The sequence below is a fragment of the Ochotona curzoniae genome, unplaced genomic scaffold, assembly GCF_017591425.1.
Source record: "Ochotona curzoniae isolate NIBS_2020 unplaced genomic scaffold, NIBS_Ocur_1.0 contig_3498, whole genome shotgun sequence".
Classification (NCBI taxonomy): Eukaryota; Metazoa; Chordata; class Mammalia; order Lagomorpha; family Ochotonidae; genus Ochotona; species Ochotona curzoniae.
Genome location: NW_024465885.1, coordinates 31376259 through 31390217, shown reverse-complemented (window position 1 = coordinate 31390217; position 13959 = coordinate 31376259). Strand labels below are relative to the sequence as shown.

The window sequence follows — 13959 nt, the reverse complement described above, 5'->3', positions numbered from 1 at the left end:
CCACGCGGGCGCCGGGAGGAGGGGGCGGTGAGGACGCGCGCTCCGCAGAAGGGTAACAAAGCCGGGCACAGCGAGGGGAGCTGCAGCGGAACTCCGAAGTAAGGGTCGCCGGGCATCCCGGAGCGGCCGGGAGCGGACGCCAGCCCGCCCGCGAGCCGCGGCGGTGCGCTCGGACGCGCCGTCCTCCCCGCCGTCTGGGCGCGATGGCGCCGGCGGCAGAGGGCGGGGCCGGGCGCGCGGCGGCGGCCTCCGCTCCGGCCGGAAACAATAGTGGAGGATCCCGAACCGCTAGGGAAGCGCTGCGGCGGCCGGCGCGGGGCCGGACGGTAAAGACCCCTGGCTCCTCTCCCGCCCCACCCCACCCGGCCGCCGGCCCTGCTCCTCCGCCGCCGCCTTTTGAGTTCCGAGCCGGGCTGCCCCTCGCGGCCATCGCGTGCCTGAGCGCCCAGAAGGACGCGGGTGTGAGGCAGGCGCGCGCTCCCAACGCCGGGGACCGGGCGAGGAGCCGGCCTGCCGGACGCCGGGGCAGGACGCGGCGGCTCCCGGCGTGGGAGGACCCTGAGGGGCGAGGGGGATGCGGCGCGCCCGCCCGACAGGCTCCGGGACCTCGCGACGCGCACCGTCCCGCAGCGAGGGACGCGGTCGGCTGCCCTCCCGGGATGCTGGCGTGTCCACGTGCGCTCTCCTCCTCCAGGAAGCCTCGCCGAGTCGAGGCGGGGGACGCGCCTGAGGTTCCAAGAGCAAGTTAGCCCGGCAGTGGCCCTGGCGGGTGCTTTGCCCCACTTCTGACAGCGCTTACTCGGTGGACCCCGCGCGACAGCTACAAAGGCCTCTCTTGCTAAGCTTCTTTCTGTGTCAGGGGGAGGAAGCGGAGGAATAATACGTGCAGACAGCTTTCTGTCCGATCCTCAAAGCCAAACGAAACACACAAAATAGAAAAGACACGTGGGCACAACAGGTCCAGCCGGGCTTTAAAGTTTGCTGGTCTGCACAGTAAGATGTTGAAGTGCAAGTGTGGCGATGCTTGTGTTTCGGGGGCTATTGCTTTAGGGAGACAGAACAACACCCGAGTTTCTTAGAAGTTCTCTGTTATTGCCTGTTGTGCGGATTGCCTGAGTTTCCTTTTCTGTTTCCTGACAGGGGCACTATGAACGAAGAGGAGCAGTTTGTAAACATTGATCTGGATGATGACAACATTTGCAGTGTTTGTAAACTGGGAACAGAGGAAGAAACACTCTCCTTCTGCCACATTTGTTTTGAGCTGAATATTGAGGGTAAGAACACAAGCGACTCTCAGTGAACTTGACCCAAGCGTTGTGTGATGAACTGGTTATAGACTAAAATGCCTCCGGTGACTGGGCACTGCAAAGTGTGGATATGCCTAAAAGAGACTTTTCTGGAAATGAAGCTGTGGTTAACATGGGAGTTTCAAAGGAGGTCTTAGCCTTTTAAACTGAAAGTAACAGTTCCATTTTTTACTAATACAAAAATGAGGTGTGAGTGTTGACAGGTGAACATGCTTCCTGCTTGAAGGCTTCTTAGGGTGTCTGATTTTAACACATGCTTGTGTCGCATAGTAACAGCTTAGGCATTTACTTTGATGAGCCCTGTAATTTTATTCCTTCTGGGTTAGATGCTAATACGACTGAGGTGAGCATAGTAATTCCTCCTTCCCCTCCCTGCATTCTGTTATCTGGGAAAAAACTCAAAAAAACTTCTAGGTGATCATACTCACCTATAGTAATTTTTTTTTAAGTAAAAGTTTTTTTTTTTTATATTTTGCTATTAATATCTTTTCAGAATTTCTCCAAATATTGAAAAAAGGTATTCCCTTGCTGTGGTGTGCAGCGAATGTGCTTTCAGGACGCATAGGACATGCTCCTTAATCTTGCAATCTTATTAAAACTGATTCATTTTAGATGTTTGTGAGTCAATTAAAAAATTCTGGGTATTCTTGCAAAAAAAAAAAAGCCTTTTCCTGTATTTTTGACTTTTAGGTAAAATTTATTAGTGGAGATACTTTATTAGACCTTCCAATTTTGTAGAGAATCAAAATAATATTGCCTTTTTTGGATCATGTAGTAAATAGGATATATGACATGCTGTGATAGTAGAAGATATATGTAAGTTTTGTGATTCTGAAATTGTTGTATTAGCCTCGTGTACGTGATGGGAGAAATCATGAATGTTCCTATGTGTGCTTATTATAACTTTGGTTTTGATAAATATAGTAACTATTTCAATAGTGTAACAGAAAATGACTGTTGTGTAGCTTTGCAGTATCCTTAGGCAGGCTAGAGCTAAAGGTCTAAATTTGTGTTCTTTGACCCTGGATTGAGGCAAAATTTTAGATGGGCATTAGAAATTAACCATCCCAAACTTGCTACTGTTTTCCATTTAAGAAAACAAACCCTATAGTGTTTTCCACTTAGGAAGACAAATGGCCAGCTAACTGGACTTGCGATAGCAAGCTGTGGCAATGTGCCAGACACTGTACTAAGTCTCTCGCATGGATTATCTTATTTAACTCAAAATAGCTCTGGGTGAGTTATTACTGTTGAATATTTTCAATGTAATGGAAATGAACCGTAAGAACCTTAAAAAGTCACAGAGCTGTTACGTGACAGTGTTAGGCTTTGAAGTCTGGCTGTCTGGCTCTGGTACAAATGGTCTTCATTCCATTGAACTGCCATCTATAGTTGTTTTGATAGGTCTCGTGTTAGAAACTTGTCCTTCTGAATCCTAATTACTTATCCTTGCTATTTGTTCAGCCAGCCAGCTTTTCCTAGACAGGGATCTTACTAACTCATCATTAGTGTGGTTCATACTGTGATGTGATGAAATTTTTCACAGAAACCTAAATTTTCATAATTGCCTCTGTAACCTTTGAAAATATGCTCAACAGGTTAAAGGCTTAACTGGCTCCCAGTTATTACAGACAAACTTTCCTCAGGTAGCACCGTTGTCGACCTTTTAGCTTTGATACTTTCTCTGTGTGCAGACATAAGTCTTTTGTGTTCTGAAATGCTAGTTGTCTTCAATCTGAAGACAAAACAGTTCTCATTTTGAATGGGTCTTTTTAATACTTGATATGTGCCAAGTTTTATCTATTAAAATTACAGCTTTGCTTAACAAATCATAGCTAGAATTTCTTGCCAGCTTATATGGTGTGGGTTCTTAGCTTTCACTAGTATAACACATTTTCATTCTTACTACTGTGATGCTATATTATGCTAATGCACTATTAACACTTTGCATAATAAGATTATTGTAGGAAAAAAGAGGAAAGAAATGAACTTGAATTCTACAAAATTTTACCTTATATCAGTATATAAATTTTTTACATCAATGGATAAATTAAAAAGTAATGACTTATCAGAAAACTAATTTTGTTTTGTCTGACAGTACATTACAACAAGAGACACAAAATGACGCTTAGCCTTACTAGTTTGGTGTCATTTTCTCTCCAATATGGTAATATTTCTATTGCTGAATTTCTTAATTACTGGTTACCAAATTTCAAGCAGTCTGCTTTAATTTTTTTCTGCAGAGGCTTAGTCAAAATAAATTTTCTTGAGGAATATAAACATGCTGATTTCGAGTTCACACATTTATTGTGAAGAAAAATATTTCATAATGTCTGGATCGAAACTTACATCAAGTTCTCCACTCAGTGACCTCTGGTTTGTATGTGTGTATATATTTGTAACATGAGCCTGAAGAAGAAGAATAGCAAAAGGCAGGCTCATATTGGCGAGTTTGTATTCTGGGCATGACCCTCACTTGCTCTGTGCCTAACATCAGTCCCAAGAGCTCTGTTCCCTCACATACCCCAGGTACCTGGGAAATACAGTTTGAGAGCTCATATATTTATAAATATTCATAAAGTTAATTTTTTGTATCTGTATTTCACTGTTAGGATAATTTATTTACTTCTAGGATTAGGAGACAAATGCATAGCCTTAGTAATTAACACAATCGCGTAAGTTTATATTAGAATAAAAAATTTAGGGATTTCTTGATGAACAGTATTAACGTAGCAAGTTACTTATAGCTATGGTCTAACCATGGCCTTCAGCCACTATAAACTATTGGCTAATTCTCTCTCTTTTTTTTTAAAGATTTATTTTTATTGGACAGTCATATATGCAGAGAGGAGGAGAGACAGAAAGATCTTCCGTCTGTTGATTCACTACTCAAGCAGCCACAACAGCCGGAGATGAGCCAATCTGAAGCCAGGAGCAGGAGCTTCTTCCTGGTCTCCCATGCAGGTGCAACGTCCCAAGGCTTTGTGTTGTCTTCAACTGCTTTTTCAGGCCACAAACAGGGAGTTGGATGGGAAGTGGGGCCACCAGGATTAGAACCAGTGCCCATAGGAGAACCGGGCGTGTATGAGGCGAGGACTTTTTGCTGCTAGGCTACTGTGCCGGGTACAGTCAGTACTCTTTAAGCTCCATCATCCTTTGCAGTGCTGAATTTCCACAAAGGTCTGTCACTCTTCCTGTTCGTCCTCCTTCTGACCTACAAGTGTCTTTCCACTTAAGTAAGAGAGTCCAATGACATTAGCTTCTTCTCTATCCCCATTCCATAGTGGCAAACTTTATATATTTGTACTGGAAAAAATTATTAGTAAAATTTGTACTTTACATTAGAAAACCTAATGGACTCTGGAGCTGTATCTGATGTGCTTGGACATATTTTGTAAACATTGCATTAAATAAAGCACCATGGAAATAACTCTGATAGTAAAACCTCACCGTCTGACAGGACTAGGGAAGAGAGGGAGGGGAACGTGGCTGATTGCAGGACAAGTTTATAGACTTTGTAAGAAAATGCTTGAAACAAGGCTGACAGCACCTGAGAAAGGCACATGATCTGAAGGAGCCGGCTTCCCACTTCTCATCCCTGTCCTAATTATAGTGGTGTCTTCGTAATTACTTCCAGCTTTACTTCACTCTTTGTAAAGGTTTCTCATTCAAATTCTAAGGTATGTTTAAATTTTAGACTATGTCTAAATTCTAATGATGAATGTAGTCTGTTAGAAATAAGGTCTGACTATATGTAATAGCAATTTCGTTGTGCTCTTGGGATAAAATCCGATAGATATTTATACCTCACTTAGATAAAGCTGGGACAATCGGGAGTTGATATGCAGTTCCATGAGGAGGATTAGGATCACTTCTGTTTTTCCAGATCACCTTAATACGTAGTTTCCACCTTCAAGGCTACCTCATGAGACACTGTGACTTCTGATACTCCAGCCATTGCTACTCTTTCCCCAGGCAGATCAAGAGAGAACATCTAACAAGTCAGAACTATTTCCTGCACTTAAGAAGGACCTTTTCCTTAAGTTCAACTTAACAATTTCTTCTTCATTTCATTAACCTCAAATTAAAGCACAGTAGCCCTACATAAAGGCAGTGTTTTGAAAAGAAATAGACAAGGGATATTGAATAGACAACTTCCAAAATGGACGCAGACAGGTCTTTTTTGCTGGCTCTCAATCTACTGCAAGCTCTTGATCTACAACCAAGACCAACAAGTAGTGTTGTATTCTGAAGATGGTTATGCAGCCAAACTTCATGTGGACTTTTTGCCAGCAAGTTGTAGGAATTTAAATGTTGACCCCTTTTATTACATATAACCATGTTATGATTAATCAAGACATGAAGAGGTCCCCACGTTTTTTATTCTAATCTAGATTTATGTGATTATGCAAGTTACTATGTTATAAATTTAAAAACTGCATTCTCCCAGCTTCTGTTCAAGATAAATTAACATAATAATTACTAAATCTTTTTTGGTACCTTAATTGGAGAAAGCTATCAATAGCGAGGCATATCTGTCACCATTCTGCTTTTGTTGTGATTAAATATAGGTTATAAATGTGGACCCTGCAATTCACTGGTTGGGTTTGTTTGGCAAGCCATGGTTTTGTTTTGTTTTGAAAGGCAGAGTTACATTTTTTATCCTCTGGTGGGGCCAGGACTGAAACCCCCAGTCTCCAATATGGAATCTGAGGATCCCAGGCAGCATTGTCATCACTGTGCCAAACACGCACTGCAGGATACCTAAGTTGTTATTGTGAGGCTGATTCACAGTTAAGAACAGCATTATAATTTTACTGTGTAATCTTAAAGTTGCAGTGCCAGAATCTAATTTAAAAGGCAACTTCAGTTGTTGTCATTTGGCTCAAGAATACATGACCGTATGAACGATGGAGCCCAGATTTTTGTCTGTTGTTGATGTTCAGAATGAAGCTGAAGAGTAAGTGAGTCATAGTAGTTAGCATAAATTCCTTATTCCACTCCTGTGAGATCCAGAAGCTGCAGCTGGGGCCAGCCTGCAGAGCCAGTCTGGATTTCAATCTGCATTTATTGTGTGGCCTGGAGCAAGTTTTATGTATTCTGTTACTTTGGCTAGAGGTGTGTGCTCATGTAAGTTTTAAATAGGAAATGATTGATGTTTACTTCTTTACAGTTGGTGCCATTTGAGATTGAATAGGAAGGCTAAAAATCCTTGTTTTACAAACCAGTTTTTAAATACAATCAGGCATTTATTACAGCTAATGTTTATAGATCTCTATTATCAAGAAGTAGTAATACAGTTATCATTTATATGTGGTGAAGTGAAAACACGGACATAAAGTTGCCTTGAAGTCATGTAGAAAAGAAGAGACAGAAAGCTGTTGAAGTCAAGGTTTCTGATGCAAGAGGTGTTAAAGCACCCATTGACTGCTGTGGCAAGTGGACATTTCTGTAGCATTTTCCAAGTTTACATTCCTTCTCTGACGGGGGACCTCATTTGTTCTGATGCCGCTGATTGGTCCTGATAGGGGCCCCTTTATGGTTTATTTTTGTGTGTGTTTTGTTTTCTTTTTATTAATAATACTGGCAGAGTCTGTGCTAGACTTTCCAGTTTTGCTCTCGCTGGTCTTCTTTCACCTTGTTTGTTCTAGAAGCTAGCAGATCTATTTCTCTCTGTCTCCCCAAGCCTTCCAGGCTGCATGTATATAAATGCAACTAATTGTAGACATCTTGCTTATTTGTTGAAAACATTTATCTACTTATTTGAATGGGAGAGTTAACAGAGGGAGAGATCTTCCACCTGCTGGTTCACTCCTGCAATGACTTCAATGGCGAGTCTAAGCCAGGCCAAAGCCTGGAGCCTGAACTGCCTCTGCACCTTTCATGTAGAGACAGGGCCATGAATACTTGAGGAGCTGGCACAGAGGTGAAGCATCCAGGACTTGTCTGTCGTTACAGAGGGCAGCCCAACGTGCTGAGCCGTTGTTCTGACTCCCCTCACTTGCATATTCTCTTAAACTACACTGTTGCTTTACTAACCATTTATTAATTTTAAATTCTGTAGGTAAAATATGTGACATCCCCACTTCATCAAACCTTGCAATAAAAATTACTGCAGCTGGAAGTAGAGATTACCTATTCCAAATCTTAAAAAGCTGCTTGCTCAATGCAGCCTTCCTGCCCTCCTACTCACCCCAATATTATTCTCCTTGCAGCATCCTTCTCTTCATGAGACTTGCTATTATGGATTATTTTAGTAATTTGTTTAAATGTTTGTTTCATGTGCCCTCACTGTGATCAGGTAAGGACATGGATTAGTTTATTTTATCTGTGGTATAAAATCAACAGTTAGTACCGGTAAGGAGTGATGATGATTTCCTGATTGGTAAGTGAACTCGCATCAAGGAGACTTTAGAGATAGCCTTTCTTTTAATTTGTCCTCAATCTTGCCCATGGTGAGCCTCCTCTGCTATTTTCCTGCACAGTCACAGAATTTCATGAAATATCTCTGGAGTATACTAAAGTTATTTATGGATCTAGCTAATAGAAGAGCATTTCTCTTATTTGAAAGAAAAACATATGGCCCAGTGCGATGTCCTAGAGGCTTAAGTCCTCACCTTTCATAGGCCAGGATCCTATATGGGTGCCAGTTCTAATCCCAGCAGCCTTGCTTCCCATCCAGCTCCCTGCTGTGGCCTGCGAAAGCAGTTGAGGACAACACAAAGCCTTGGGACCCTGCACCCACATGGGAGATTCAGAAGAGGCTCCTGGCTCCTGGCTTCAGATTGGCTCAGCTCAGGCTATTGTGGTTGCTTGGGGCATGAATCAACAAAAGGAAGATCTTTCTGTCTGCTTCTCTCTATATATCTGACTTTCCAATAAAAATAAAACAAATCTTTTTTTAAAAAAAATAAATCACATACAGTCAATACCAACAGCACACTATCTGGTTATATTATTTAATCAGGAACAAAAGCATGTCATTTTGCCCCAGACACAAAGTAAATTATTTTAACAGGGCTGGTTTTGGGATGAGAGTTTCTAAATTTATGTTGTATGTTGTCACTATTTTTGGACACCACAATTGAGTAGTAAATTCTCCTCGTGATTAGGCCAAGGCATTTGATGATCCTGAGTACTTTCTAAGTCAGTGATGAAAATGTTCTTTGAATCAGTGATTCAAAGTTGAAAGCAAGCAAAATAACCCAGACTGTCCTATTAATAAATTTACAGTAATTAGAAATTAGAAATCATGGACTTATTAGGATGAATTAAAATGATATTTGGGGTCAAAATTTTGTTCATTCATCCAGAGAGTCATAGATGAAATATTTCATGAAATATGCTGTAACCAATGAAGATTGAAGGCCTTTAACACTTGCTTAAAAATTATTCCAAGTATGAGATATAATTTTTATAATTAAAATAAGTTATAGCAGTTATTACTACAGAGTTGATACTGAAATTGGCTGCAAAGAAATAAAGCATAATTTTTGTATTATGTGAAAATAATGATCTGTGAAGAAGGTAAGGGTTAAGTGTTGTTTCTTGGGGCTTAGTTACTTCACATGCATTACATTTTTATTTTTTTTCAATTTTGTAGTTATTTTTAAATAGATTTAAAAGTAACCATAGATCATTCAAACTAATACAACAATCTTAACTATTGGTTTGATAAAGAATAAAGCCAAAGATTTGACAAAACTGTGCTTGCAGCCATGCTGATACATATAGACATTTCTTTCTTTTTTTTTTTTCTTTTCTTTTTCATTCTTTAAATTTTATTTTTCACATATAGAGCAAGCAGGTGATATCTGTGTTTCTGAGTCTAGCTTATTTCATTTAACATGATGTCTTCTCATTGTGTCTGTTTTGCTACAGATGTTAGAATTTAGTTCTTTTTTATAACTGGAAAATATTCCACTGTATACATACCCATTTTTTTATCCATTCATCCGATGATGGTCACCTAGTTGACTGTTTACTTCTCAGACAGTGTGCTGAGACACGTTCCGTGCAGCTATATGAAGAGGTGCTGTCTCAGTTCGAGAAGTAAGAAAAGTTACGTAGAGTGTCTGTGTTACTAGCCTCCAAAACACACAAGTTAAGAATTCAGTGCCAAGTCTCTGAGTCCTGATGGGAAACTGAAAACCTTGGCCTATTTGTTCAGTATCCTCAGTTTAAGTTCCATGACTTAAAAGGAATGGATCATTTATGGTGAGTTTTGTGATTTCTGAGTTTTTTTAAAACTATTTATTTATTTGAAAGGCAGAGTGGGAGACAGAAATAACCTCCATCCAGTGATCTTTTCCCAACATGGCCACAATAGCTGGGCTGGGCCAGGCAGAAGCCAGGAGACAGAAGCTTCATCCAGCTGTCCCACATGGGTGCAGTGGGTTGGGCCGTTCTCTGCTGCTTTCTTAAGCCCATTAGCAGGGAGCTGGCTAGGAAGTAGAGCAGCTGCACAGTTCAGACCATTAGGCCTTTTTAAAAGGAAATGAGCATTAGACTTTACTTTTTCAGTGGAACATTTTAGGAATATTTAGAGCAGTTTTAGAAACACTGAACCACCGTATTGTTGACAATACAAAAAAATGTTCAAGGAATTTCCTGTGTTTATCAATGACAATGATATAAACCAAGTAACTGTAACTTCATATGGGTTTAATTCTTCTGGTACTTCCAGTGTCTTCAGTTTTCATCATGAAGATGGAATTTTATATTTGAATTTTAAGTAAAGTAGAACATGAAAAATGTACAATTATTGAAAAAGCTGATATTGCAATGATCAAAATGTTACCAGCTGTAGTGGATTTGTAGTGGATTTAGGTTAGCTGTAATCCAATTTGGCATATCTGTGGAACAGACTCATTTAAACAGTGAAGCTTCAGTTGATAGTTTTAACAGGAGAAAAGTCTCTTACTACAAATAATTTTAAACTAGTATATCTGTTTATCTGTTTCTGTAGCTCTTCACGGTTACTAATTATATTATAATAATGAAATGCAATTCATGTATAGCCATCTATATCTCAGAATTAAAGATACAGTTCATAGTAGAATTAAACATAATTGCTATTCAGTAAATATTGAGCAGATGCTGTATGCCAGAATTTGTTCTGATAGGTAATAGACAAATCTCTACCATTATCACACTTAAGTGAGAGGAAGAAAAAGAGAGTGATGGCGCAGGAACCTTTGCCTTTGTGTAGTTTCAATTGCAGTTTTCATGTGTCACTCTATTTGAAATGCATACTTAATGTTTTTTAAGGAAAGACTAAGATATTGGAAGCAGTTTTCAATATCTTTAGTGTACACAAACATATTAAATGATATTTTTAATGTATATGTCTCAAACTCATAAAAACTGATGTAGTAGTAGTCATGAGCTTTAAGGACATAATTGCTAACCAGTTTTTTGAAAGTAGAGCCCCTATGTTGAAATACTGTCTTCCACTGGTAAAGAGTCTCTTTACTGTTTATTAAGATATTAGAATAGTGGAAACTGTTTTTTAATGGTCTTTACTTTTTTCTTCTTTCTTGTAGATGTTGTTAGTGTTTGCCCTGAGAACATTTCTGTTAATTTTATTAAGTTATGCTTTATAAAACTCACAGTACAACTTTGGTTGAAGGGAGTGTTTTCTATTTATCCTGATCAATCAGCATTTGATAACAGTTCTAGTACCAGTAGAATAAATGCAATATAGATAAAATGATTTTTAAGTATCAGAGAGTTCTCCCAAAAAGTTAGTGTCAACTACCAGCACATTTTTTCATCAATTTGATGAGTACTAAATATAAGTCTCTTCGGAAACAGTTTAAAATCTTGCAGGTCTCAAGTGCTGAAACTTAAACAATTGACTCTCATACTTCTTAAGCATTTTTCTTTCCTACTTTTCTCAATTCAATGAAGTAAATCTTTCGCCTTAACCGTAGTTGTTTTTGGAACAGTGTTTCATGCAGTATCACCTTTTTCTAAATTCTCAAATTCTTCATCCACCATAATTTGCCAGCCTCTTCACTTTTCTCCAGTGAACATCTGCCTGTCTATGCAACATATAGTATTCATCGTCTTGGTATTTTCAAAGTCTTAATATTCCCCTATTTATTGAAGTACACTTCTTCTTAATTCTGGATAAAGTAGCTCTAGCTTTGTATGTCTGCTCACTTCTGTATCATGTTTTAGATTTATTGCTTACTTATGGGTCCCTCTTTGCATTTTTTTTCTTATACTGTAGTCATGTTAATACTGTAACTTCAACTATACCCAGGTAAACTGAGAAGTTATGCTAGAACTGCATGAATTTGCACTGCCAGGCCAGATTTTTCTTTTATGCAGCAGGTAGTATTTCACAACTATTTCGTAATCTCTCCATGCAATTTTTTTGTATTTAATTTTTTTTTAAGTTTTTAGAAGTATATTTATGAGACAAAGGAAGCTATCGTCTACTGGCACATTTCCAGATTAACGTCAACAACCTCTGGCAGGAGCCAAAGCCAAAAGCTGGAAACCCAGTCCTGATTTCATAGTTAGGTGGCAGGGACCAAACTACTAGAAACATTATTGCTTTTTCCCAGCATGCTCTTCAACAGGAAACTGGAATTAGGAGTGACACCTAAGCAAGTACTCCACTATGTTGCATAATTACATTGCATTATGTGACACAGTTTCATAGGCTCTGGGATTCCCCAACCCCTCCCTGTACCTTCCCCCCATGGTGGATCTAGCTTTTTTTTTTTAGAAAAATGTCCATTGTGGTTGTCTGTAGTCATCCCATTTAGTAACACAACACCAGGCTTTCTTACTCCTATCTCATTATTAATTGCCAAGAAATAAATCTTTCCTTATACCGCCCATACCCTGCCTCCACGTTCCGCAGCTGCTGGTGAGGGCCATTCTACTTTTCACCTTCTATGATACAAACCTGTTTTTAGATTGCACAAGTGAAATGGTACAGTACTTAATGTGGTAATTCTATGTTTAGTTTTCTACAATGGCTACACTAACATCTCCACCAGCAGTACACAAGAGTTCCCTTTTCTCTACATCTTCACCAACAATTTCTATCTTCTTTCTGATAACAGCCAATCTGACTATCATGAAGTGATATTTTATTGTGATTTTGGGTTACTTTTCCCTAATGTTTAAGGATGTTGAGCATTTTATCATGTGCCTGTTACCAACTTTCATGTCTTTCTTTGAAAAAGTTTGTATCTGCCCATTTAAAAAATTTTTATCTATTTATATAAAAGTAACAGATTTAATATATACCATTTTAACAATATAATTATACTTCCCACTCTATCCACTTTCCCTCATACTTCCTTTCTTTTAATTTTTTGATAGATACTTTCAGTTTATTTTATATTTTTTTATTATTATTAATTACGTTGTATTATGTGACACAGTTTCATAGGCTCTGGGATTCCCCAATCCCTCCCTGTACCCTCCCCCCATGGTGGATTCCTCCACCTTGTTACTGTATTACATTTCAAATTTAGTCAAGATTCTTTCATTGCAAGCATATACCAAGCATAGAGTCCAGCATCTTATTGTCCAGGTAAATTCAATAATTTCTTGAAACCATCTCTGGTCTGAAGGCAGAGCTGGCAGAATATCATCCCAATCAATTTAAAGCCACAACATAACATCAACAACAATTTAACATATTGATTACTCAATACCATGTCCATTAATTCCATAATGTTGTAAATTGATGTTGATGTCATACTTTCTTTTTTTTTTTCTTTTTTCTGTTTTTCTGTTTTTTTTTTTTCTGTTCATACTTTCAATTTATAACATATTAGCAAGCTTAATATAAAATAAAGAAAGAACTAAACTCAGTAAAAAATTTAACAAGTAGTAGGTGGAAAAACTCGTGTTCCTCAGGAGTATAAACAAGGTCTATAGACAATATTCAAATCTCAGATTGTTAACTTCACTTGTATATATTACACTTTTTGTAAATGTAATTTTATTTATGATAAATCAGAAAATATGTTTGTATTCTGTGGACTAACTTACCCTTACTAAGCATAATTCTCTGAAATCTGCCCATTTTTAAAACTGAGTTACCTAGATATTTATTTGTTTTGTTGGTTAATTTTATTTGTTTATTTTGTTTTGTTTTTCTTTGTTTGCTGTTGAGTTGCTCAGGTTCATTATTTATTCTAGATGTTAATACCTTGTCAGATCTGTAACTCATAATTTCTCCCATTCTGTAGATTGTCTTCTTTTGAAAAAACGATTAATATAAAGAGAATTAATGTTATGCATGCCATAGGTACAGCTCAAGAGACAACCATCGCCTTACTCCCCTACTTCACCACAGTTCACTTTCTTCTATCCCCTCTTCAGTTTTTGCAGGTATAATTTTATTCCACTCTATTTTCACAGGCTCAATTTACCATAATATCCATAAAATCATAATATCCAAAAAGTAAGAAGACTACATTTCCACTGGAGTATAAACATGGACTAAAAATGACTGTCATTTTCCCAAGTTTTCCTTTCATACCTCTTTATTTTTTTTATAGTATATTAGCTGCTGCTGTATTTCAGAGAAAACCTGATATTTACCTTTTTGAGACTGGCTTATTTCAGTAAACATGGGTTGTTTTCAGTTGTATCCATTTTGTTGCAGAAGACAGTG

General features: G+C 38.6%; 1 protein-coding gene across 2 annotated transcripts in view; it reads left to right on the top strand.

The window, feature by feature from the left end:
- Positions 1–249: 249 nt before the first annotated feature.
- Positions 250–13959, top strand: part of CUNH21orf91 (chromosome unknown C21orf91 homolog) — a 37257-nt gene continuing 23547 nt past the window's right edge. For both annotated transcript variants that reach the window (XM_040980665.1, XM_040980664.1), the window contains exons 1-2: positions 250–326; positions 1141–1274. In XM_040980665.1, the coding sequence (XP_040836599.1) occupies positions 1148–1274 (127 nt within the window). In that variant the 5' untranslated portion in view covers positions 250–326; positions 1141–1147. The remainder of the gene's footprint in view (positions 327–1140; positions 1275–13959) is intronic.